This window comes from Amblyraja radiata, chromosome 23, assembly GCF_010909765.2.
Source record: "Amblyraja radiata isolate CabotCenter1 chromosome 23, sAmbRad1.1.pri, whole genome shotgun sequence".
Classification (NCBI taxonomy): domain Eukaryota; kingdom Metazoa; phylum Chordata; class Chondrichthyes; order Rajiformes; family Rajidae; genus Amblyraja; species Amblyraja radiata.
Genome location: NC_045978.1, coordinates 33,403,084 through 33,429,160, shown reverse-complemented (window position 1 = coordinate 33,429,160; position 26,077 = coordinate 33,403,084). Strand labels below are relative to the sequence as shown.

The window sequence follows — 26,077 nt, the reverse complement described above, 5'->3', positions numbered from 1 at the left end:
TATCCCCTGACTCCGCTATCTTTAAGAGCCCTATCTAGCTCTCTCTTGAAAGTATCCAGAGAAACGGCCTCCACTAAGGCAGAGAATTCCACAGACTCACAAATCTCTGTGAGAAAAAGTGTTTCCTCGTTTCCGTTCTAAATGGCATACCCCTTATTCTTAAACTGTGGCCCCTGGTTCTGGACTCCCCCAACATCGGGAACATGTTTCCTGCCTCTAGCGTGTCCAAACCCTTAATAATCTTATATGTTTCAATGAGATGCCCTCTCATCCTTCTAAACTCCAGAGTATACAAGCCCAGCCACTCCATTCTCTAAGCATATGACAGTCCTGCCATCCAGGACTGTCATATTAATATTAGCGGGAATTAATCTTGTAAACCTACGCTGTACTCTCTCAATAGCAAGAATGTCCTTCCTCAAATTAGGGGACCAAAACTGCACACAATATTCCAGGTGTGGTCTTACTAGGGCCCTATACAACTGCAGAAGGGCCTCTTTGCTTTGATACTCAACTCCTCTTGTTATAAAGACCAACATGCCATTCGCTTTCCTCACTGCCTGCTGTACCTGCATGCTTACTTTCATTGACTGATGAACAAGGACCCCCAGATCCCGTTGTACTTCCCCTTTTCCCAACCTGACACCATTTAGATAGTAATCTGCCTTCCTGTTTTTGCTACCAAAGTGGATAACCTCACATTTATCCGCCTTAAACTTCATCTGCCATGCATCTGCCCACTCACCCAACCTGTCCAAGTCACCGTGCATTTTCATAGCATCCTCCTCACAGTTCACACTGCCACCCAGCTTTGTGTCATCTGCAAATTTGCTAATGTTACTTTGACTCCCTTCATCTAAATCATTGATGTCTATTGTAAATAGCTGCGGTCCCAGCACCGAGCCTTGCGGCACCCACTAGTCACTACCTGCCATTCTGAAAGGGACCCGTTAATCCCTACTCTTTGTTTCCTGTCTGCCAACCAGTTTTCTATCCATGTCAGCACTCTACCCCCAATACCATGTGCCCTAATTTTGCCCATTAATCTCCTATGTGGGACCTTATCAAATGCTTTCTGAAAGTCCAGGTACACTACATCCACTGGCTCTCCCTTGTCCATTTTCCTAGTTACATCCTCAAAAAATTCCAGAAGATTGGTCAAGCATGATTTCCCCTTCGTAAATCCATGCTGACTCGGACCGATCCTGTTACTGCTATCCAAATGTGCCGTCATTTCATCCTTTATAATTGACTCCAGCATCTTCCCCACCACCGATGTCAGGCTAACTGGTCTATAATTCCCTGTTTACTCTCTCCCGCCTTTCTTAAAAAGTGGGATAACATTAGCTATCCTCCAATCCACAGGAACTGATCCTCAGTCTATAGAACATTTTAGCTGGAATGAAATGGTTCACCAGGGGACTGTGTTACTACCTACTCGCCATCAGTCCACACGCTTTAATAAATATGCTCTTATTTGTGCCACAGCTTTATAATGATGTACATGAATTCTATGTCCAGTTAGTGTTCTCTAAAGTGGCAACAAATTGGCAGTGTTCCTGTGAAATGATGTGTGTTGCTGTTCTCTAAAGCGGGGACTAATGGGGATTTTCCCTGTGAAGTGGCGTGTGGGTGGCTCACTGGAGATGAACCGTGCAGCATTCAGCAGTAAGAGGTAAAGGGAGACACGGCCTTCACTTTACCATCATGAAGATGAGTGCACAGGTGTAACTCTGCTGCATCACCATGCGAGCAGCGATCGACAGGCTGCCGGCTGCTTTCTCAGTCTCATCCTCTGCACGTTCACTCACTCGGAACACATCTGCCGAAGAAAAGGAGAGTGGGATCAACATCGGCCTGAAGCCGGTTACAGAGAGAGCCTTGTGAGGCCCAGTGAAGAACAGATCAATCTTGCAAAGCGATTGTTCAAAGTGACAAAAGATTGAACAATGCCCAGAGATCAACCAAGCATGAATTGCACGGGGAAAGATCTTGTAGTGTCCTCCTAGTTCACCAGATCAGCAAACCTAGAGCATCAGATCAGGGGAAACGAATAAAGGCCGTAATTTAAGCTAGCCTATGCAAATTTCAAGCAGACTGTTATAGAATCGTAGTCATACAGCACGGAATCATGCACTCTGGCCCAACTTGTCCACGCCGACCAAGGTTCATAACTATCTACACAAGTCCCACATGCATGCGTTTGACTCACATTCCGCTAAACCTTTTATATCCATGTATCTGTCCAGATGCATTTTAAATGCTGTTATAGTACCTGCCTCCACAACTTCCTCTGGCAGCTCATTCTATATACCCACCACCCTCTGTGTAAAAAATTGCCTCTCAGGTTCCTATTAAATCTTTCTCCTCTCACCTTAAACCGATGTCCTTTGCATCTCAATTTCCTGACTCTGGGTAAGAGATACTGTGCATTCACCCTATCCATTCCCCTCCTGACCTTGACCACCTCTACAAGACCACCCCTCATCCTCCTGCACTCCATAGAATAAAGTCCGAGCCTGTCCAACCTCTCCCCATAGCGCAGCCCCCCAAGTCCTGCCAACATCCTTGTAAATCTCCCCTGCATTCTTTATAGCTTAACAACATCTTTCTTATAATAAGGTGACCAAACCTGAACAATTTACTTCAAATGCAGCTTCACCAACATCCTGCACAACTGTAACATAACATTCCAACCCCTATAATCATTGCCATGACTGATGAAGGCCAAGGCACTGAAGGCCTTCCTGACTAGCCTATCCACCTCTGATGCCACAACCTTGTTACAGCCTTGGAATGAGAAATATTTGCAATAAATCTACCAGGCGAGTAAGAGAGACGAAACTACAAGTTCAAAATATTTTTAGATCCCATGAAGGGATAATCAATGTACCAGAGGCAGTCACGGTGGTGCAGCGGTAAAGTTGCTGCCTTGCAGCGAATGCAGCGTTGGATAACCGGGTTCGATCCTGACCATGGGCGCTATCTGTACAGAGTTTGTGTATGTTCTCCCCGTGACCTGCGCGGGTTTTGTCCGAGATCTTCGCTTTCCTCCCACACTCCAAGGACCTACGGGTTTGTAGGTTAATTGGCTTGGGTTAAAGGTAAAAATTGTCGCTAGTGGGTGTTAATGTGCGGGGATTGCTGGTCGGCACAGATCTAGTGGACCGAAGGGCCTGTTTCCGCGCTGTATCTTTTAAAAACAAAAAAACAGAAAAAAAGATGGGCTTTGACTGGATCACGGGAATTGACTGGATGGAAGAATTGATTACTTCTTATTCATTCACAAGTTGCAGACATTTCCCATTAATGCCACTTATTACTCATCCTAATTGCCCCTTGAATGTAAGACTCTTGATTATTTACAGGACACGTTAAAGCCCTGTCCCACGGTACGAGTTCATTCCAAGAGCTCTCCCGAGTTTGTCCTGATTCGAACTCGGAGATTTACGGTAATGGCCACTCGTCGGTACTCGGGGCTCTCGTGGACATTTTTTATCATGTTGAAAAATCTTCACGAGTCTTCCCGTGCTTACCTGCCGTTAGCGAGTCTTCCCGAGTACCTGCCGTTAGCGCTGAGAGACGTCCCCGAGCTCCGACGTACCCGCTACGTTCATTCTCCGTGCTTACCACAAGTTTGATTTTTTTTAAACTCGGGAGAGCTCTTGGAATGAACTCGTACCGTGGGACAGGGCTATAAGAGTGGACCACATTTCTTTCTGGAGCCACAAAGCAGCTGTGGGTTATCAGTCACATCAGCAACAGACTGCATCTCTGGAATAGGGAAGCAATGAATCCCCAGTAACAGCAAAGATACCAATCAATGATTGCAAGGATCCTGCCACTTGTCATGAGCCATTGTACCACCTCAGCCCATGTGGTGACATGGCATTGAGATCAAAGATCATTGCCCTCACTGCAACTGATTGATGAATGCAGTAACTTAATACAATGCAGTTTCTTCCTGAAGCTGCAAAGGTTTTGTTTTAGGTTTTATGTTAGTTATCTTTAAGAAGTTGGCAAACAAAATAAGAATAATTTTGGAAAATATAATGATTCAATCAGATCAACCAATTTTCATTTAGTTTAGTTTAAAGTTATAGCGTAGAAACAGGTTCTTCGGCCCATCTAGTCCGCCCCACACAATAACACTATCCTACACACACAAGGGCCAATTTTATACATACCAATTAACTGACAAACCTGTATGTCTTTGAAGTGTGGGAGGAAACTGAAGATCTCAGAGCAAACCCAGGCAGGTCACGGGGAGAACGTACAAACTCCGTACAGACAATCACCTGTAGTCGGCATCGAACCCGGGTCCCGAGGTCTGTAAGGCTGCAACTTTACCACTGCGCCACCTCTCAGATTCTTTTACCACCTGAGGCAATTAGTGCTGTGCCGTGAAACATGTCCACACAACAGCGCATGCAGCCCACCACCTGTGAGCAGGAGCTGCCCAGATGGAACCCGAATGGACAGTCGATATACCCAGTGACCATGTAGTATATTCAGTGCAAGCATGGTGATACCCTTCTGCAGAGCAGTGATCATTGCCTACAGCATTTCTTGCCATTCAATCACATTTGATTCTGGATTAAGAACCTTACCAGAGCCAGAGGAACACGGAGAATACTCTGAGGAGCTGTACCTCTGCACCGGCACACAGTTATTGTTTGCTTGCTGTTTGTAGAAGGGAACAGCCAACTGCACTGTGTGGCCGCTTCCTGAATAAACCATTGGCTGCTGCAATCAAAGAGAATATTAAAGTCAAGCCACAATGTTCTGAAACTCAAACTCTGCATGTTGTACTCTAATTCCCTCCAGATGGTAAAAATAAATCTGGATGGCACAGTGACGCAGCTCGTAGTGTTGCTGCCTTACGATGCCAGACATCTGGGTGCTTTGGGTGCTGTCTGTGTGGAGTTTGCATGTTTTCCCTGTGTCAGCATGGGTTTCCTCTGGGCATTCCAGTTTCCTCCCACGTCTCAACAATGTGTAAATTTGCAGATTAATTGGTCTCTGAACATTGCCCCTAGTGTGTAGGGAGTGGATGTAAAAGAGGGATAACATGGAACTAGTGTGAAGGGATGAATGGTAGTCAATGTAGACTCAGTGGGCCAAGGGTCCGTTTCCATGTTGTGTCTTTCAATCAAACAATATGGAGATCAAAACAGCACGTGGCAAAGTCCAGCTCGTGGACACTCCACCTTGGCATAATTTAAATAGACCCTCATCCCTTTAAAGTTAGGACAACTAAAGTTCAGGATCTTGGGCTAATCCACGCTAATTGAGTCCATGCTCCAGTCCAACTAAGCAGTAACACCTTTGACCAGAAGCGGCCATAGAATGACATTGAGGGAAGGTGCCCCAGCTGGTGAGTGGGGAGTGAAGAGGCCCCTGAGATGAGGGAGCTGGATGAAGGGGTCCTTGCAGCAGGAGGAGGGAACCAAGAGCCAGGTGAGGGAGCTTCTCTGGGTGGGAGAGAGCAGGGCAAACGTGTCCCCAAGATGAGGGAGGGTCATAAGGTCATGTGATAGGAGTAGAATTAGGCCATTCGGCCCATCAAGACTACTCCACCATTTAATCATGATCTATCTATTCCTCCTAACCCCATTCTCCTGCCTTCTCCCCATAACCTCTGACAATGTACTAATCAAGAATCTAGCTATCACTGCCTTAAAAATATCCACTGACTTGGCCTCCATAGCCTTCTGTGGCAATGAATTCCACAGATTCACCACCCTCTGACTAAAGAACTTCCACCTCATCTCCTTCCTAATGGAGCGTTCGTTAATTCTGAGGCTATGGCCTCTAGTCCTAGACTCTCCCATTGGTGGAAACATCCTCTCCACATCCAATTTATCCAAGCCTTTTGCTATTCTGTATGTTTCAATGAGGACCCCCTCATTCTTCTAAACTCCAGCGAGTACAGGCCCAGTGCCGACAAACGCTCATCATAGGTTCCAAGGTGACGATGTGCCCAGGAGGAGCAGGGTGAATGTACCCTCGAGGGGAGAGGGCAGGTGAAGGAAACCCCTGTGTAGAGGGAGTTTAACAAAGTAGACTCTCCACCCTTCCCTATCTCCCAGGGAAGGCACTGGCCAACAACTGCTCTTTTGCTTTTTTGTAGTAAGACAGAGATGAATTAAAGTTTCCGATCTTTTGTTGACAATGATCATTCTCAATGAACTGAACAGGACAGATTTATTTAGACAGATGATTTCGTTCTGACCTTTTTGCTCTCATTTTCAACCATCTGCAAGGTTGCTGCAGCATGGGCATTGTCCGTCACGTCTTCTATAGAGCTGATCTCCACCTTTGGAAGCTCGGCCTTTTAATAACAATTACAAAACCATTGCATTACAACATGACAACAGTTGTTATAACCACACAGTATTAAAAGTGAACATTCACTGACTGTAATAAGCCAGTTGTGATATTTATTTAAATGGAATCAAGAATTGTATTTTATTTTACTCTATTTGGAGTCATAAGGGCGGCACGGTGGCATAGTGGTAGAGTTACTGCCTTACAGCACCAGAGACCCGGGTTCGACCCTGACTACATGTGCTTGACTGTACGGAGTTTGTACGTTCTCCCTGTGACCTGCGTGGGTTTTCTCCAGGATCTTCGGCTTCCTCCCACACTCCAAAGACGTAGAGGTTTGTAGGTTAATTGGCTTGGTATAAGTATAAATTGTCCCTAGAGTGTGTAGGGTAGTGTTAATGTGCGGGGATCCCTGGTGGGTGCAGACCCGGTGGGCCGAAGGGCCTGTTACCGCGCTGTATCTCTAAACTAAACTAAAAGTCATTGCATTTTAAGTTGAAAATTTTGAGGAAAGTTCCTGCATGAGCGTAAAATCAGGAAAACCCACTAACCTCGTTCTGGGGCCAGATGGATTTGCACTGTGCCACGGAGATGAGAAAATGCCACATTTAACCTTGATCATTGATGAGTTCATTGTTGAGGATGTTACCAGGAGTGGATTGTGAGAGTTATATGGAGTGGCTGGAATGCTAGATCTTATATCCCCCTGGAATATTAGAGCCAGAGGAAGTGACCTTATAAAAGGTTTGTAATTGTTAATTATTTTATGAGTCTCAATGAGGTTTATAAAATAATGAAGAGCATAAGTAAGGGGAATAGTCAGTCAGTCTTTTCATCAGGATAAATGGCATAGGTTTAAGTTGCGAGAGGAAAGACTTAAAAGGGACACAATGGGCAATTTTTTTTCTAAAGAATGTGTTGAGTATATGAAACAAGCTGCCATATGAAGTGATAGAGGCAGGTACAGTTATAGCATTTAAAATAGGGACGGTTTGGAGGGATATGGGTCAGGTGCAAGCAAGTGCGACTAGCTAGGTTGGGCAACGTGGTCAGTATGAATGAGTCGGGCCAGTTTGCTCGCTGTAGAGCTCTATGACTCTACAACAAGATTGTCTGGCCACCAAACCCCCAAGACAGTGATTCACTTGAGTAATGTCACACCCCAAAATATCAGGAACATCCAACCTTTTCTGCAAAATGGAAGCAGGAAATTTAGAATAGCTATCGTAAGCAGTTTTGGTGCAAAGTTTTAGCATAATTCAGCAGTTGTTATTAACTATAACAATTACAAAAACAATTCAGCCCCTGCTCTAGCAAGCTCAGTAACCCGCACCCCACCAGGTGGATTGTAAATGGATTCACACACCTCAGGAAGCCGTATGATAGTGATGGGGACGGTTTGATGCCACGGTGCATTTCCGGTGGTTGCGGGTCGCAATATTGGCGGAGCCGGCAGCTGGAGGCGCTACAGCAGACGGGTGAGAGTGTGGATTGAGCATAACCTGCAGCAGCTGCATCGAGCGGCCATGGTAGGAGCCAATGGCAACTGGCTGGGTGAGGCCAACCCCTAATTAAGGTCATAAGGGATAGGAGTAGAATTAGGCTATTCGGCCTATCAGTTTACTCTGCCATTCAATCATGGCTGATCTATCTCTCCCTCCGAATCCCATTCTCCTGCTTTCTCCTCGATCTCATCGATCTATTGCTGCCAGGACACCAGGCCTTAAAGTGAGAATATAAGAAACTGCATACGTCCTCAGGACAAGATTGGACTTTCCAGAGATTTGGAAGTTGCAGGAAGGTGCCAGAATGTGGTGATTCTCCGCGTACTGTGTCACACGAGGATTTAATGTGCATGGTATGACTTGAGTGGACAGCAAGCAGAACAAGCATTCCAATGTATCTCCGTACACGTGACAATAATTAAGCCAAAAACAAGTGTGTGCTAGCTGGAGGGACTGATGCTCTGTCACACTATCGGCTTTGCCAAAATCCTCAAACTGCTACAGTTACCTCTGACTCGTCGCTGAGGAGCAGTTGTCGAGTTAAAGTGGTGACGGTGAAGTACAGAATCAGGAGCACGATGGGGTTTAGAACCACAGGCCAGTGAAGACCCTGGTGGGTCATTAGTGCCCATGGTTCCGACATGTTGGTGTGAATCACCGCTGTCAAACCAAATAACCTGCATCAAGAGAGAGAACAAGTAAATCATCAAACAGTAGATTAACATAAGAGCAAAAAGCATCAGTTAATTGGATAATGGTTGACCCGTACAATTCTGATGCTTGCTTTCAGTTAATTCAATGTCCAGAGCATTCCAGGTTTTCAGACATTCCAGATTTGCATTGACTTCTGGGTGACCTACTGATTCCAGCTTCCACCCCCCAGATCCAACCACATCAAGCTGCTAAATTTGTATATAAACCACATCCAACCCCAAACCCTCTCCCCTCTTCACCCCACTTCCAATGTGACATTTTTTCTGGATGCACACGATAGAAGAAATCAATTCTCCATCTTTTAAAGGACCTCCGTTAGTTCATTCCCAGCAGATCAATCTGGGAGATTGAAGAGCCCCCAGCTGCCATGCCATTCCTCAGAGGATCTTTGACACCAACAATCAGATTCCCTGTTCTTCATGGCTCTTCATGGCCCTCCCTCCTGAACTCATCTCTTGTTGGCCAAAAATGAACATTGCATTCCAAGTACAATCTGACTCAGAACTATCCCTTTATATCCATCTTCCAATTTATGATCAATAAACATTGAGTTCACACAGTGCTTACTACCCAATTACATTTTAATCTTCATTGTATCGCCAGTAATTTAGCAGAATGCTTTATTTTCTTTGTGTAGGAAAGAACTGCAGATGCTGGTTTAAATCAAAGGTAGACACAAAATGCTGGAGCAACTCAGCAGGAGAGGCAACATCGCTATATAGGCTTTAGCTTCATTAATTCCAATCCATTCTTCCCACATTTCCATCATCTGCCCCCAGATTCTGCTACTAACTTATCTGCACCCCAGGGGCAATTTAAAATGGCTAATTGACCCATCAACCCGCATGTCTTATGCACTGGAAGTAATCTGAAGGAACCCCCATGGTCACTGAGAGAATGTGCTAAGTCCACACGTCAGGATTGATCCTAGTTTTCTGTTTCCACCCAGCTCTGCCAAGTGCCAAGGCTGCCAACGATTTAAACATTTCTGACATTTAGAAACTATTGAGAGGACTTCCGGTGGCGATGCGAGCAGATGGCTGCTTAATTTCGAGCTCCCGATAGCAAGTTTAAAACTAGCCTCCCTTAATTCACTAATTGCTACATAATTCACAGTTTTCTGTTTTGGAATGAGTGGGGGAGCGACAACTAGAAGTCAAAAGAAACGTGACGGACGAGAAAGAAAGAATTCACCGGAGATGGACAAAGCTCAAAGTTCAAAAGATGACTCGGCAGAAACTGTGCGCTCAATGCTACACAATATCAGTAAGGAAATACATGACTTCAGGACTGAATATAAAGTGGACTTACATAAATTTAAAGAAGAAATCAAAGAAGACATGAAAACCGAACTCAGAGTACTGAAGCAAGAAATTTATCATAAACTTTCTGCAAACTCCAAACAAATCCACGCCCATGAAACTAGACTAAACAAAGCTGAAGCACGAATCGAAGAGGCTGAGACAATTAACATGGCTGTGAAAAATGTGCTGTTTAAATCTATGAAAAAACAGAAAGCCGTGCAAGAAAAACTGACTGATTTGGAAGGACGGTCTAGACGAAATAACATTCGCATCTATGGCGTACCTGAAGAGAAAGAAGGCAAATCTATGTCTGAATTTGTGGAGCAACTTTTAAAAACTGAACTCGTAATAACAACGGACACCAACGTACGGATCCAGCGCGCGCGCAGAGCTTTGGCTCGCAAACCGGAAGGTAATTCACCACCTAGGTCTATAGTGGTAAATTTCCTGGAGTTTAATACCAAAGAAATGGTATTGAAAAAGGCCTGGGGAAAGAAGATAATGATTGATGGGCGATGTCTATCATTTGACCACGACTATGCAATGGAGGTTGTCCAGAAGCGCAAGGCATATAAGGGAATAAAGAGGGCCCTGAAGGAGAGAGGTGTCCGCTTTCAGACCCCGCTGGACAAGATGCCTATTCACTGGGACTCAGGAACATGCACATATCATAGTGCACAAGATGCAGCGCAGGAATTGAGGAGGAGAGGCTACTCCGTGGAGACACCTGATTACAGCGCTGAGGAGCTGGCGGACCCAGAGATGGAGCGTCTTCTCCAGGCTTTGACATGGCAGAGAGTTGGAAAGAGGAGCGAAGATGAGAGTGAGACAGCAAGAGAGCGACTACAGGAGTCTGAGCAGACCCCATCCAACTACCTTTTATTGTGTCACAAATTCTTTTGGACTAAAAAATAAGTGCTATCGGATGACGTTGGACGATACTAAGATGCGTGAAATGGAGTGTTTCACCTCTAGTGAGGGGCCCTCTGGGAGGAGGCTTTCCCCTATACCTGCCAACGGGGACTCAGCGTGGAAAGGAATCACCCTTACTTGGAAGTCAACTGTTTTTTCTTTTCTTTTCTTTTTTTTATTTGGCACATGTTGTCCAGATGTTCAGACCTGCACAGTTTCAAGTTATCTGGAGATTTATGAATGCAAGACAGGAGTAGGTAAATTAAATGTCACGTAATACTATCAAATTGGTGTCACTCAATGTAAACGGGATGAATAATCCAGTTAAAAGGAGCAAGGTCCTGGCTAAACTGAAAAAAGAAAAGGCCCAGGTACTATTTTTACAAGAAACCCACCTGCCTCAACAAGAACATGAGAAACTAAAACGCTTTGGCTTTAGAAATGCATTTTATAGTTCCTATAAAACTAGCCAAAAGAGGGGAGTGGCTATCCTTATCACAAATGCAGTCCAATTTGAATGCCATAACGAAGTCAGGGACAAAGAGGGAAGGTATGTATTAATTAAAGGAAAGCTGGAAAACAAAGTTGTGACACTGATCAATGTATATGCCCCCCCAGAGAGTACCAAATGTTTTTTCAAAACTCTGACATTATTGCTTTAGAGACTGAAGGTATTTTGATATGTGGAGGGGACTTCAATGTGGTCATGAATCATAATCTGGATACAACAAGCCTAAAAAAAAACCAAGATGCATCTGACCAAGTTTATTAACACATCAGTACAGGAAATGGGCCTAATTGATGTTTGGAGAGAACCAATTGTTCAAGCGCTTTTGATTGCAACATGCACCTTAATTTAGTTCAACAAAGAAACTGACAAGTCCTTTAGAAAGGGACTACACACACTATTCAGTCCCTCACTCAGTCTACTCCAGGATTGACTACTTTTTAATGAATACGGGTGAAAGCCGCAGGATCACAGAGTGTAAAATCGGGGTGGCAGATATATCTGATCACAGTGCGATCAGCTTGACAGTACACCTGAATAGTAGAAAAAGAAATACTGTTTGGAGGCTCAATGTGGGTATTTTGAATAATAAGGCAAATGTGGAACAAATAAGGGAAGAGATAAAAAGGTACGTGGAAGAGAATGATAACAGGGATGTGGATCCTGTAATACTGTGGGATGCTATGAAGGCAGTTATACGTGGAAAGCTGATCGCCCTGACATCATCACAAAAAAAGGCCCGGCTAGCTACGTATGAACATAAAGTAGAAAAACTGAAAGAATTGGAGAAAAAACATAAAAACATACAGGATCAGTTGGTACTAAAACAGATTAAGGAAAAAAGGGGGGAGATAGATGAGATCCTCAGGGGAGATATGGAAAAAAGGGCAACATTCGTAAAGCAGACCTATTATGAAGCAGGTCCAAAAGCAACTAGACTCCTGGCCAGACGCCTGCGTAAACAGCAGGCCTCTAATACAATTCATAAAATAAGAGATCCTAAAACCAATCAATTATCACATGAGCCAGATGAGATAGAAAGAATATTTGAAGAATACTATGAGAAACTCTATTCTAAACCACCATCAGCTGACGAAAGGACAATGAGAAGTTTTCTTAACTCACTTGATCTGCCATCCATTGGTGAGACACAAAATAATACCATTACGTCACAATTTACGGTTAAGGAGCTGGAAGCTGCAATCAGTAGACTCAAGGCTAGTAAATCACCAGGCAGCGATGGGTTTCCACCAGAATGGTACAAGGCCTTTAAGAAAGAGCTAACACCTCTGCTCCTGTCTTGCTTTAACTGGACCCTTAAAGAGGGCAGGGCTCCCCCATCATGGAAGGAAGCAATTATTACCATTTTACCCAAGGAAGGCAAAGACAAAGAGCAATGTAAAAATTTCAGGCCAATCTCAATTTTAAATGTAGACTACCAACTATTTACCTCAATCATTTGCAAAAGACTCGAGACTTTTGTACCAGATCTGATTAATGAAGACCAAACTGGATTTATTCGGGGGCGTGAAACACAAGATAATATTAGAAGAACCCTCCACATTGGATAATGCTCAAAAAAAGGATACAAATATGGTCCTGGTCAGTTTAGATGCAGAAAAAGCCTTTGATAGTGTTAGTTGGGTATTCTTATATGAAGTACTGAGGAGATTTGGTTTCAATGAAGATGCAATTTGGTGTATTAAAACAATATATCAGGAGCCTACAGCTAGGATTAAGGTAAATGATAACATATCAAAAAGGATCCAGTTAGAGAGGGGCACAAGGCAAGGATGCTGTCTTTCTCCTACCCTCTTCGTTTTGTATATCGAACCCTTAGCACAAGCAATAAGGCAGAGAGAAGACCTGCAGGGGGTCAAAATAGGGGGGAAAGAACATATAATTGGTCTTTTCGCTGATGATATCATTATTTTTCTTGAACGACCAGATATATGTCTCCCAAATCTAATGAACCTATTTGAAACATATGGATACTACTCAGGGTATAAATTGAATATAACAAAAACACAAATTCTTTCATTCAATTATTCTCCATCCCAACAAATCAGAGATGCATATAATCTGAAATGGAACTCTAAAACGATGCAGTATCTTGGTGTAACTATAGCCAAAACACTTTCCAACTTGTTTGAAACTAATGATAACAAAATTGAAGAAAACATCAAAAAGGATGTTGAGAGGTGGTCGACCCTTCCTCTAGACTTCAGTGCCAGAATACAAACGGTAAAAATGAATATCCTACCTAAACTACTATATTTATTCCAATCTCTCCCAATTAATGTTCCCCGAGATAAATTCATAGCCTGGGATAAAATGATCTCTAGATTCATTCGGAATAGCAAAAAAACAAGAATAAAATTAACAACACTTCAACTACCGAAAAGCAAAATGGCTTTACCAAATCTGAAGAAATACTTTTATGCAGCTCAACTCAGACCTCTGGCTTGTTGGTGTAGACCTGATTATGAATCTCGATGGAAAGAAATGGAAAGGGAGATACAGGGTTACCAGACCCAGATTTTGGTGGGAGACAAATATCTGAGAGGGGCTTTGAGACATGCTATGGATCCAATAGTAGCATTTAAGTTAGAAATATGGAATGTTATAGTGGAAAAATACGAATTAAAAAGAGGGGTTCACGCATTGAAGTGGTTTGCATATGACTCAAAGTTTAAGCCAGGGGTGTATGATTCAAAATTCAAAGAATGGGCACAAAAAGGCATAACGGCAATGTATACAGTTTCAGAAAATGGCGAGTTTATGAGCTTCCAAGATTTAAAGTCAAAGTATGGTCTCGAAAACAAAGATTTTTTTAGATACCTGCAATTAAGAGATTACTTTATAAAAGAGATAAGGCCAGAACTAGATGAAACTTCAAATAATGTGATCAATGTGATTGTGGATGCATACAAACAGAAGGGGTCTCGGGTCATCTCTGCTTTCTACCAAGCTCTGGTGGAAAGCGGGGGAGAATCAACGCTCAACATAAAAACAGAATGGGAAGCAGAATTAAAGATTCAAATAACAGAAGAAGAATGGTATCAAATGTGTGAAACACAATGTTTATCCACAAGCTCACTAGTATGGAGATAATTTTGCTGGAAGAATCTAACTCGCTTTTTTATAACACCCAAAATAAAAAGCAGACAACTTGCTGTCCAACAACACTGTTGGAGGCTGTGTGGGAGTATGGAGGCAGACCACTCGCATATTTTCTGGAACTGTGTAAAGATAAGGCCATACTTGGAAAATGTTAATGCAGCTGTAAATAATATCTTGGGTTATAAAATCCCAAATACCTGCCCTGTGATGTATCTGGGGCGTATTAAAGATAGTGTAAAAATAGAAGATACATATTTGATTAATGTTTTGCTTGCAGCAAGTAAGAAGGCCATTACCAGGCAGTGGCTTAGAAATTGGAACAGGAACAGTGGTTAGAAATTGTGCGAAACATCTTTAATAAGGAGAAATTGACATATTCCTTGAGAGTCAAGGAGAATTAATTTGAGAAGATCTGGGAAAAATGTAACAATGTTACAAAATTTTGAGATTTAAAAAATCAAGTCTGTAATTTATCTCATCAGATAAAGCATAAAAATAAGTTTAATTTGACACCTAATTCACTTTCATATCTCAAGTATTTAAAAAGTTATGGCCATTTTCATACTCGGAAATTAGCATCTTGTTCCCTATTGATTTTCTATGGACATAACAAAAAAGCTGTGATCGTGGACAGTCAAAAGCCCATAACCTTCTTAAAAATTAAGAGAACTGAATGAAATTTTCAGTTATCGTAGATTGAACCATTCTGAAACAAATATAAAATAATCTTACTTGGATGACCTGAAATTAAAGCATATAATTAGTTAGTTACCCAAGTGTAGCTAATTTCAAACTTCAATTACTAGATCTAAACATCTATCCATTTCTTAATAAATGATTAACATTTTTAAATAGCCTAAGTGTCCAAATAATATTCATAAATAATTCACAATAAAACATGATTTTTAAATCTCATTTACATTAATTTATAGGCCAAATGGAAGGAATTTGGTGTTTAATTGCTGTAAATTAAAGTCCATTTTAAATCAGCTTTCTAGTGGGATCCTGTGGAACGCGCTGGTTTAGAACGTTCACATTGCGGTAGATTTGTACCCTCAAATGCCCAGAAAAATACTGCGGGATATAATGGGCCCAAAATGAGCTACTCGCAATATTAAACTTTGTATAAAGGGATCTTAAGAAGCCCTTTTTAATGTAAAAATAAGCAGCCTACCTTCTATTATTTGCTCTATGCGACCCTGACAGCTGCTGGTGGTCGCGGGTTTAGAGATTGATTTTTAAACTACTATAACTATTATACGAGGCCTTTAAAACTAATAATAGCTTTTGCGACGGGGTCTTTCAGCGATTTTTCGTTAATAATTAACTAGGCTGAACATCTTCGATTTGAACAGCCTAGAGAAAATTGCGTTTTAAACCCGCCCCCCTCTAAACGGCGCCAAAATCGCGCACACCCGCAGCGACAGATTTTCAGCGACGCTTCAGGTAGGCTTTGCAACATACCTAAAAAATGAACTGTTTATTTGAGCCATGACACCAATTAGATAAATGCCGAGCTAGATATGGGAAGATTGCGTTATATAGAACTAGATGGTATGTTTGTATGAATGTTGAATTATCTCCAGATAACTAATCAATGTAATGGCTTTTCTTATTTTAATTTGGTAAGTGAACCACACGGTCTTATTCCAATTTTTTTTTTTTATTTACTTCTTTTTTCTTTTTTTTCCCCCAACTACTTATTTTTTTATTTTGATTGCTGTTTTTCTTACTTTGTTTTATTTATGGTGATGGTGTTGCACTGTTCTGAAAATATCTCTTAAAAATCAATAAAAATTTAAGTGAAAAAAAAAAAGAGACTATTGAAAATGAAACTATTACAAAGAAATGTAAATGTTTATAACATAAAAATGACGCATAATGAGAACCACTTTAAAAAAATTAAAAGCTCAAGTAATTAAATAAGGCTCAAGTAATTAACAAAAAATGTAAATTATCTTGACTCCTTCAAAGTAAACGGACTTGTGGGACGTGCCAGGTACATCCTGGGGGATCCATGGTGACTGGGAAATCAGCTGCAGAACATACCCACTCGGTTTGGGCTTTTGTTGGGGATCTGTAAACTCTTGCCATCATTGAGAATTGCCAACTATTTATTCTCTGCTTAGCTTCTGATAAACCCAGCAAAATCAGAGTCATTATAGATCATAGAACATTACAGCGCAGGAACAGGTCACTCCGCCCAAAATGTCTGCACTGAACATGATCCCAAGTTAATCTCTTCCATCTGAACATGATCCACATCCCTCCATATCCATGTGCCTCTCTAAAAGCCTCTTAAATCACACTATTGTATCTGCTTCGATGAATGCCCATGGTGTCACTTTTGATTTGAAGAAAGTGAGAGGAGTCAAAAGAGAAGTTGTCAGTAGCGTAGTGGTGATGAAGGCAAGCACACCATATACCTAGTTTGTAATTTATCCCCACTTGTGTTCCCACTTCCAGGGAAGCTATGAATTTGGACGCAAGGATCTCTCTGTACATCAGCTCTCACCATCAACTACATTTTTTTCCACAAACATTTGATCTCCCAAATTGCAACACGTCACAGTTGCTCAGATTAAACTCTATCTACCATTTCTCCACCCTATGGATTATGCTGTCAAAGGCAAGCAAATCATTTATCATTCAATTAAGTTGTGTTCACAAGTTATAGGATTGGAATTAGGCCATTCGGCCCATCAAGTCTACTCCGCCATTCAATCATGGCTGATCTCTGCCTCCCAATCCCATTTTCCTGCCTTCTCTACATAATCCTTGACATCTGTTTTAATCAATAATTTGTCTATCACTGCCTTAAAAATATCCACTGCCTTGGCCTCCACAGCCCTCTGTGGCAATGAGTTCCACAGATTAACTACCCTCTGACTAAAGAAGTTCCTCCTCACCTCCTTTCTAAAAGAGCGCCTTTTAATTCTGAGGCTATGACCTCTGGTCCTAAACTCTCCCATCGGTGGAAATACTCTTTCCACATCCACTCTATCTATGCCGTTCATTATTCTGTAAGTTTCAATGAGATCTCCCTTCAACCTTCTAAACTCCAGCGAGTAGAGGCCCAATGCTGTCAAGTGCTCATTATATGCTAACTCACTCATTCCTGGAATCATTCTTGTAAACCTCCTCTGGACCCTCTCCAGAGCCAGCACATCCTTTCTCAGAAGGAATGTGTTGCCAGTAGCTGGGGCCCATTCGAGCGCCCACGGCTACACCTTTGATTTGAAGCAAGTGACAGGAGTCGCAAGAGAAGGGGCATCAGTTTCTCTAACGGCGCAGCCCTACCTCATCCAAATATTGTTGGGTGGAAGTAGCCCCTGGAGGAACGGCAGCTGGTAGAGGTAGATCAGGGCCAAGTGGCTGCCGCTGAAGAACTGCATCAGTAGACACAAGCGTTTGAAGAGCAGGAGATGGAAGGCTCGTGCACAGGCCCACCACGAGCACAGCCCCAGGAAGGTGAAGAAGTAGACAGCAGAGATGAGCGATGGATGTACAATACCTGGAGGACAGAGATGGTCACAGAGCAAAACAGTTGTCACCCTATCAAAGAAGCTCGCAAGCATCAAGCAACCAACATCACTAAAACGGACTAGCTTTAGATGGGACTTCAACAATCAACCTTTAGTAACCCCCCTGGTTTATTCCATCAGCCATGTTTCCCTTAGGGGGAATTGTTGACAGGTAGTTGTGCACCAATGTCTTGTGTATATTCACTCTTCCTCAGGGTTAATAAAAATCACAGGATGCTGGTGCCATTCTGAACCTGGTTAATTCACCTGCACTGTAGAATGGCTGGCATGTGGTTCATTGAAGTCTGTGTGGAGAATTTGAATGGAATCTCCAGAACACAAATTACTACAATAAGGGAAATAACTTGTGTACAGGTTACAGGTTGTTCACAATCTTGGCGAATCCAAAAGAAATTGTGAATTTTAATCACTATAAGCATATATTACAGCAGCCAATTCTGTATAGTTTGTATAGTGGTGCTGGCTCGATGGGCCGAATGGCCTCCTCCTGCACCTATTTTCTATGAAATAATGAGTAGCTAGGATTGATGAGGTGAGAGTTGTTTAGGAATATAGGTGGAGGGGGAAGGGAGGGGAGAGATAGGTGTGAGATAAGCCAGGGGGAGGGGTGAAGTGGGGTTGGGAAAAGAATGGAAGGGAGGGGGGTTATGGGGAAGAATGAGGAGGGGGCGGGTTTTGTCGAGGTTACGATGGAGAAAGAGTTGGGGGGGTCAGTGCCAGTGTACACCTGAAACAAGGACCATTCAACGTAACCAATAAAAAACATAGGCATAGCTACAGCCTATGTGGGTGCTCATACCTGCACCATCACCTTGGAGAAAGTGAGAGGAGTCGAAAGAGAAATTGTTGAGGGTGAAGACAAGTCTGCCGGGTGGAGGGGAATGTTAGGAAAGGGAAGTTGAGTGCGTCTCTTTTCAAAGAGGAGCGACATGATAAACGATTGTTATCAGGCTGGAGAAAGAGAGAAACCGCTCTTTCCAGCTGTTGGTGCGAAGACCAACGTCCAGGTTCAGGAACAGCTTCTTCCCGACAGCCATCAGGCTATTAAACACAACAACGTCCAATAAGCTCTGAACTACAATAAACTATTATTATTATTATTGCACTACTTTTGTTTGTTGTGTGTGTGTGTGTGTGTGTGTGTGTGTGTGTGTGTGTGTGTGTGTGTGTGTGTGCGCGTGTGTGCGCGCGTGTGTGTGCGCGTGTGTGTGCGCGTGTGTGTGCGCGTGTGTGTGTGTGTGTGTGTGTTCTACCTGGGACACATGACAATAAAACTCTCTTGACTCTTGATATCTCTTCCTAATATATTTCAGTAATTTGTTTTTTGGGGGGGGACTATTTCAAAACTGCAGGCATCGCAAACCATGAGGTGCAGCCAACAGCAGGGAGAATGATGACGGATTTCATGTGGACTCTGATAGGTTGGTGGAGGTGGGAACGCATGTGTCAAGTGAAGCATTCCGGTGGGAAGGGGGAACAGATGCTGTGGTGCAATGGGTACAGGTCTGAAGGAGGACGGAAAGGCCTTTGCAACCCATTAAAGGGAGCAGAGCTGATTGAGAGACCAATGTAAAAAAAAATCCAAGCCATTCATGAACAGGGAAACACAATACTAAAGCAGGCAGGTTTTAACTTTTGGATTGACTCTACAAGGGAGGTAGTTTTCAGGAAAAGGCTGGAGAAGCCAGGATTTTCAAAATAGAGGGGATGCCACTTACAATGTGTGGCGGTGAATCAAATATCTCAGATGTAGATGTGATTGGAAAGCAAACATACAGCAGCATCCGGAACACAAGGATTGGCTGCAGGGTGGAGGTGGATTCAATCTGGGCTTGCAAAAGGGAATTGGAACCGTTTTTGAAACTTCACAAGTTATCGGTGTAGAATTAGGCGATTCAGCCCATCGAGTCCACTCCGCCATTCAATCATGGCTGATCGCTGCCTCCTAATCCCATCTTCTCTCCTTCTCTCCATAACCCTTGCCTTCTGTTCTAATCAAGAATTTGTCCATCTCTGCCTTAAATATATCCACTGACTTGGCTGCCTCAGACCTCTGTGGCAATGAGTTCCACAGATTAACTACCCTCTGACTAAAGACATCCTGTCTAAAAGAGTGCCCTTTGATTCTGAGGCTAGGACCAGACTCTCCCACCAGTGGAAACTTCCTTTCCACATCTACTCTATCTATGCCTTAGATAGCGGGAGAATTGCAGAGTTTTACGTAAGGGCAGGGGTGGGTCTAGCCATTTGTTCTTACAGGGAAGTAGCGTGGACTAAAGGGGCTTTATGGCCTCTTATTCCATTACTGATCAACAAATTGTAAGATTCTATGAGCTCTTGCAATCCATATATATATAAAATCCATGGAAGTATTTTATACCCAATTATGCTGGTTTTGATTAAGTCCTCTGCCATAGACAATCCATCCTCTGGGCACATAGATATTGCCAAGCATGCATCAGTCCAAGTTCAAAGGTTGGCTTGCTGTGCACATGCAGTCTATCATGCTTCCTATATTTACAGCCAGAGTGATACAGTGCGGAAACAGACCCATCAGCCCAACTTGCCCATACCGGCCAACATATCCCAGCCACACTAGTCCCACCTGCCAGCGTTTGGTCCAAATCCTTCCAAACCTGTCCTATCCATATACCTGTCTAACTGTTTCTTAAACGTTGGGATAGTCCCAGCCTCAACTACCTCCATACACCCACCATCCTTTGTATGAAAAAGTTACCCCTCAGATTCCTATTGTCTTTTCCCCTTCACCTTAAACCTATGTCCTCTGGTCCTCGATTCTCCTACTCTGGGCAAGAGACTCTGCGCATCTACCGATCTGTTCCTCTCATGAATAAAGAGGAATACATCTGCATCTGGAAGAATAGATCTTAGTTGTTAAGATATCTCAAGACCAAAAGGTGTCAGATATAAGCAAGCCTCGTTTTTTTGACAATCATTCTTACAAAGTTTCAGAAGCTTATGTGCATTCAATAACTTAAAGATACAGACCTGCAAAACATAGTAGAATGGTAACAATAGCTTTCCCTGCGGTAATGATCAGGTCTCCAATCATCTCCTTAATCCCCATCATTAATAAAGTTAGCCTCCAGGCCAGTCTTTGCTTGTTGCCTGCTTTGTCTTCAGTCAATGTTTCTTCCTCTTCTTCTTCCTCTTCCTCTTCTTCGTACTCTGCAGAATCTGACTCCGAGCTTGTTTCTTCTTCGGATTCTGTGCCTTCCACTTCTTCCTGACAGCAATAAAGATCAAAAAGTAAAAGAAGGGATTGAATTTAGTTGAGCGTTTTGGTAAATGGGGTACAGTTAGAGATTTAACTTGAATGGCGATCCCTCGCTCCCGTATTCCTCCCAAAAAACTGAGGGCGAGCAAAAATAGCTCAGAGGTTTTAATAGAAAATTGCATAAACCTAACCGCAGAAACGGATAAATCTGACTTTCAACTGATAGATTGGGCAGCACAGTGGCACAACAGTAGAGTTGCTGCCTTACAACATGTGAGACCCGGGTTCGATCCTGACCACGGGTGCTGTTTGTATGGAGTTTGTACATTCTCCCTGTGACTGTGTGGGTTTTCTCCGGGTGTTCTGGTTTCCTCCTACACTCCAAAGATGTACAGATTTGCAGGTTAATGGCTTGTAAAATTCGTAAAGTTTCCCTAGTGTGTAGGATAGTGCTCATGTAGAGAGTGATCGCTGGTCGGCACAGACTCGGTGGACCAAAGGGCCTGTTGCCACATTGTATCTCTGAAGTTTAAAGTTTAAAGTCTAAAAGTAATCAGCAAACACTCTCTCAAACAGTCGCACAAGTTTGAGAGCAGACCTGCAGACAGTCCGGGCATGATTTCTGATGAGGGGACACTAATTGTTGTGAGGCTGAGACATATCAATAGAAACAGCAATTCATTTCAGTTAAACAGAAACATAATTTGGCATCAAAAAGCTCTCCTCCACTTCTATGAACCTTAACATACGATACGATGGAACTTTATTTATCCCCAGTTGGAAATTGGTCCACCAACAGTCGTAAAACACAACAAGATACATTAAGCATGAAATTAAAGTGAAATTAGTGAAGAATGGAAAGTCCAGGATTCGGGACGTGCGATAATTGGGGAGGGGGAGGGAGGGGGGGGGGAGGGGGAGGGGATGGGTTAAAGGGTTAAACAGACAATTTCAGCTAAAATGTGAAATGGAGTAGCAAATCAGCTAAATTAGCAACCCTACATTCCATAGGCCCTCGAAAACAAGATTCCAACACTGTTTTCCAGATAGTGGGAGATATTTTCTGCATCTGTCCATGCGTGGGGACTTACATTGCCTGTGAACATAGCCTTTCTCAGGTCATTCTATGGGAATGCCTGGCGTTGGTGAACAAAACATAACCGCAATAGTTTAATCGATCACCGGCGTCCCGTGCCGCAGGTTGCGCACAAACGTTGCAGACAAGGGGGGCTGATGATTGGCTCAGGGAGGGAGCAGTGGCGCAGTCTGCTCTGATAATAAATGCCTTGTCGGAGAGAGAACCTTAGTCTTGGACAATGTCGCGAACAGTGCCAGGTGATCAAGAACTTGATGTGTTCGCAAGTGTATACGGGTTTACGTGAGTGTATGTAGAAACATCCTGCGGCAAGCTCTGCTGTGTGCTCGGGGTTTGCGAGTGTGATCGGGGGTAAGTGGGGATACGTGAGTGTATGTGCCTTATTTAGTAGTGTAATAAATTACTGAGTGAATCAAACTCTGTTATCTGAATCTGGTGATTTATCGAACACAACAGGCGAGTCAGTCTACCCCACAACAGGAGGGGGAGGAGTTGTACAGTTTGACAGCCACAGGGAAAAATGATCTCCTGTCGCGTTCTGTGCTGCAGAACATAATATAATTATCTGGCAAATTGGTCTCCAGTTGAACAAAAATGATTAGTATAAACACAGAATTCTGTTCCCTCTGACAGAGATTTCCTCCTTACCTCAGGCCCACTCTGACCCACGTCCTTGACATGATCTTGGACTCCATTATCCGTCCTGGGGACGATCACCAATTTCCGACACATGATAAAAGCAGCCAAGCTCCCAATCAACATCCCAATATCTGGGATCACCAGGCGAATCCCATTTCCAACACCAGCTGCACTCAACCTATAAACGGTTGAAAAGACAATATCTTTTAAAGAAGAAATTAATAACAATAAACGTCTGTGATGAAATGAGAGGAACACACTAGAGAACATATGCACAAAAAGCTGGAGTAACTCAGAGGGACAGGCAGCATCTCTGGAGAGAAAGAATGCTGCCTGTCCTGCTGAGTTACTCCAGCTTTTTGTGTCTATCTTCGGTTTAACCAGTATCTGCAGATCCTTCTTACACACTAGAGAACATTACAGGTCTCGACCCGAAACGTCACCCATTCCTTCTATCCAGAGATTCTGCCTGTCCCGCTGAGCTACTCCAGCATTCTGTGTCTATTACAATTACTGCTCCAGGCTGGCAGTGGATGGAAGATGTTACTGGCATTTGTACAGACGGGCAGGGCACGGAATGTGTTGCCTGGCTGGACAGGTGGTCCATGGACCGTGTCATCCTCTCTAGTCCAGAGTAACAATGTATCAAATGTGCTAAATGTCTGTCAACTGGTCAGGCAGGGAAATGACGGTGTCCGGAGTGTTTTGCAGGCAGTGTGTCACAGAAACATAGAAGATAGGTGCAGGAGTAGGCCATTCGGCCCTTCGAGCCAGCACCGCCATTCAATATGATCATGGCTGATCATCCAAAATCAGTACCCCGTTCCTGCTTTCTCCCCATGTCCCTTGTTTCCGTTAGCCCTAAGAGCTAAATCTAACTCTCTCTTGAATAGAATCAGTGAATTGGCCTCCATTTAACGTGTCGTGTTTAATTATCTAGACCAGCAGCAATAGAATGTGTTACACTTACTGGTACTTGGATGCGAATTAGGTGTTTCATGTACTCTTCTACACCACAGTGTGTCGCCTTCACAAGTCTTGACTGGCAGGGGATGTCGTGGGTCTGTGCTCATGTGTGTTCATAAAGTATGCCAGTACTGGGTTGGGTTTGTATTGTCCCTGTTACTGGTGACAAGTTAGTGGAAGCTATAATTGAATGGGTGGCCTGGTGGCGCAGCAGTAGAGCTACTGCCTTACAGCGCCAGATACTCGGGTTTGATCCTGACTACGGGAGCTGTCCGTACGGAGTTTGTATGTTTTCCGGGTGCTCTGGTTTCCTTCCAAACTCCAAAGACAAACAGGTTTGTAGGTTAATTGGCTTTGGTAAAATGGTAAATTGTCCTGTGTGTGTGCATGTGTGTGTGCGTGTGTGTGTGTGTGTGTGTGTGCGTGTGTGTGTGCGTGCGTGTGTGCGTGTGTGTGTGTGTGTGTGTGTGTGTGTGTGTGTGTGTGTGTAGGATAGTATTAGTGTGCGGGGATCGCTGGTCGGCGTGGATTCGGTGGGCTGAAGGGCCTGTTTCCATGCTATATTTCTCAACTAAACTAAACTCATGACTATGTAAAATATTCATTGTAGGAATGTAGTTGGAGAGAGTGAGATGACATGGTGGGATAATAATCATGCCATCCATCACACACATTTTAACCTTCAAATGCGTAGTACATTGTGCTCCATTGGACATTGAAGAGAGGTGGACGGTGTTCCTGGTTTGAAGGTTTACTCCCCACTGGAGCCTATCCTACCCATTGTCAAGGCACAAGCCAACCTCCCACCCCACTGTGGTCACTTACCTGACTATTCCTGTCTGCCAGAGGGCGCTCTCCCACGCCGTCCCTATGGGAAAGAGAAAGATTGCTTGACTGAAATACTTTTGACCATTGGGTCCACCAAGTCTACTCTGCCATTCAATCATGACTAATCTACCTTTCCCTCTCAACCCAATTCTCCTGCCTTTGCCCCAAAACCCCTGACGCCCTTACTAATCATTTTATCTTGGCTTTTAATCAGAACATCCCTCGTTACCATGAAGGATCCAACCTCATGCAGAGTTGGAATCTACATCTTCTCTTTGCGTAAAAGAATATGTTCAACACATGTGACATTTGCCTTTGTTCAGAGCGAAGGATCTGGTGAGAGGGAGGGAGAAGGGCAGAAACTGAGGGAGATAGAGACTTCTCAGGGTGTCCTAAGGCAGTACGTGTAATGGTCACTTACCTTCAGCTAAAGACACAGAGTGCTGGAGTAACTCAGTGGGTCAGGCAGCATCTCTGGAGAACATGGATAGGCGATGTTTGCGGTTGGGACCTTTCCTAAAACATCCTGACCCGAAACGTCACCTATCCGTGTTCTCCAGAGATACTGCCTGACCCACTGAGTTACTCCAGTACTTTATGGCATTCTTTGCAAACTAGCATCTGCAGTTCCTCGTTTCTACATGTACCTTCAGCTAATGGCTTTCTCCAAGCAAGTAGATCCTGGGTGAAAACCAGAAATCACAGACCGCCAGCCTGATTAAACGTTTTTAACTGCTGAGCCAACAGTTGGTAGTGGGTTGGTTTCGGGCTCCATATCCTCCCTCCATCAAAACCCAAATGTCAACGGGCTGGAGGCACGATAGCATTGAACATTTTGTCACCTGCTCTCACCCGATGCAGCTCATGTCTGAGAGTTACAATTAGGTTCCATGTGACAAACCGTAACCTGTAGCCCTGCAATAACATGAGACCGTATCACCACTGCACAGTGAAGGCAACCACAGCAAAACCACTTGAGAGAAAAATAAAAAATCAAACCCATTGTTCACAACTCTGTTCACAAATCATAGAACGACGGTGATGGTAAATCAGCAGGTTAAAATCTTTTAACTTTACGGGCTGAGTCCAATGTTTGGCTTTGCAGGACACTGGAGCTTCACAGTGGCCACTATGCAGAGCGTACATCCTTTGAGGAAATACAGATGCAGACAAAACCTTGAAATTCTGTTAGGGTCATAGAGTCATACAGCATAGAAAAAGGCCCGTTGGCTAACTCATCCTTGCTGACCAAGATACTCCATCCAAGCTAGTCACAGATCCATATCCCTCGAACCTTTCCCATCCATGTACTTGTCCAAGTGTCTTTTGAGTGTTACTATTGTACCTGTCTCAACTGCCTCTTCTGGCA

At 43.5% G+C, this 26,077-nt stretch overlaps 1 protein-coding gene across 1 annotated transcript in view; it reads right to left on the bottom strand.

Annotated features, from left to right (window-relative positions):
• Positions 1-23,079, bottom strand: part of LOC116986076 (piezo-type mechanosensitive ion channel component 2-like) — a 131,103-nt gene extending 108,024 nt beyond the window's left edge. Inside the window, exons 1-7 of the mRNA XM_033041257.1 lie at positions 22,924-23,079; positions 20,951-21,188; positions 17,697-17,910; positions 8,344-8,512; positions 6,236-6,334; positions 4,611-4,746; positions 1,704-1,822 (exon numbers count right to left, since the gene is read on the bottom strand). Coding sequence (XP_032897148.1) covers positions 1,704-1,822; positions 4,611-4,746; positions 6,236-6,334; positions 8,344-8,512; positions 17,697-17,910; positions 20,951-21,188; positions 22,924-23,037 — 1,089 coding nt within the window. The 5' untranslated portion in view covers positions 23,038-23,079. The remainder of the gene's footprint in view (positions 1-1,703; positions 1,823-4,610; positions 4,747-6,235; positions 6,335-8,343; positions 8,513-17,696; positions 17,911-20,950; positions 21,189-22,923) is intronic.
• Positions 23,080-26,077: the final 2,998 nt, after the last annotated feature.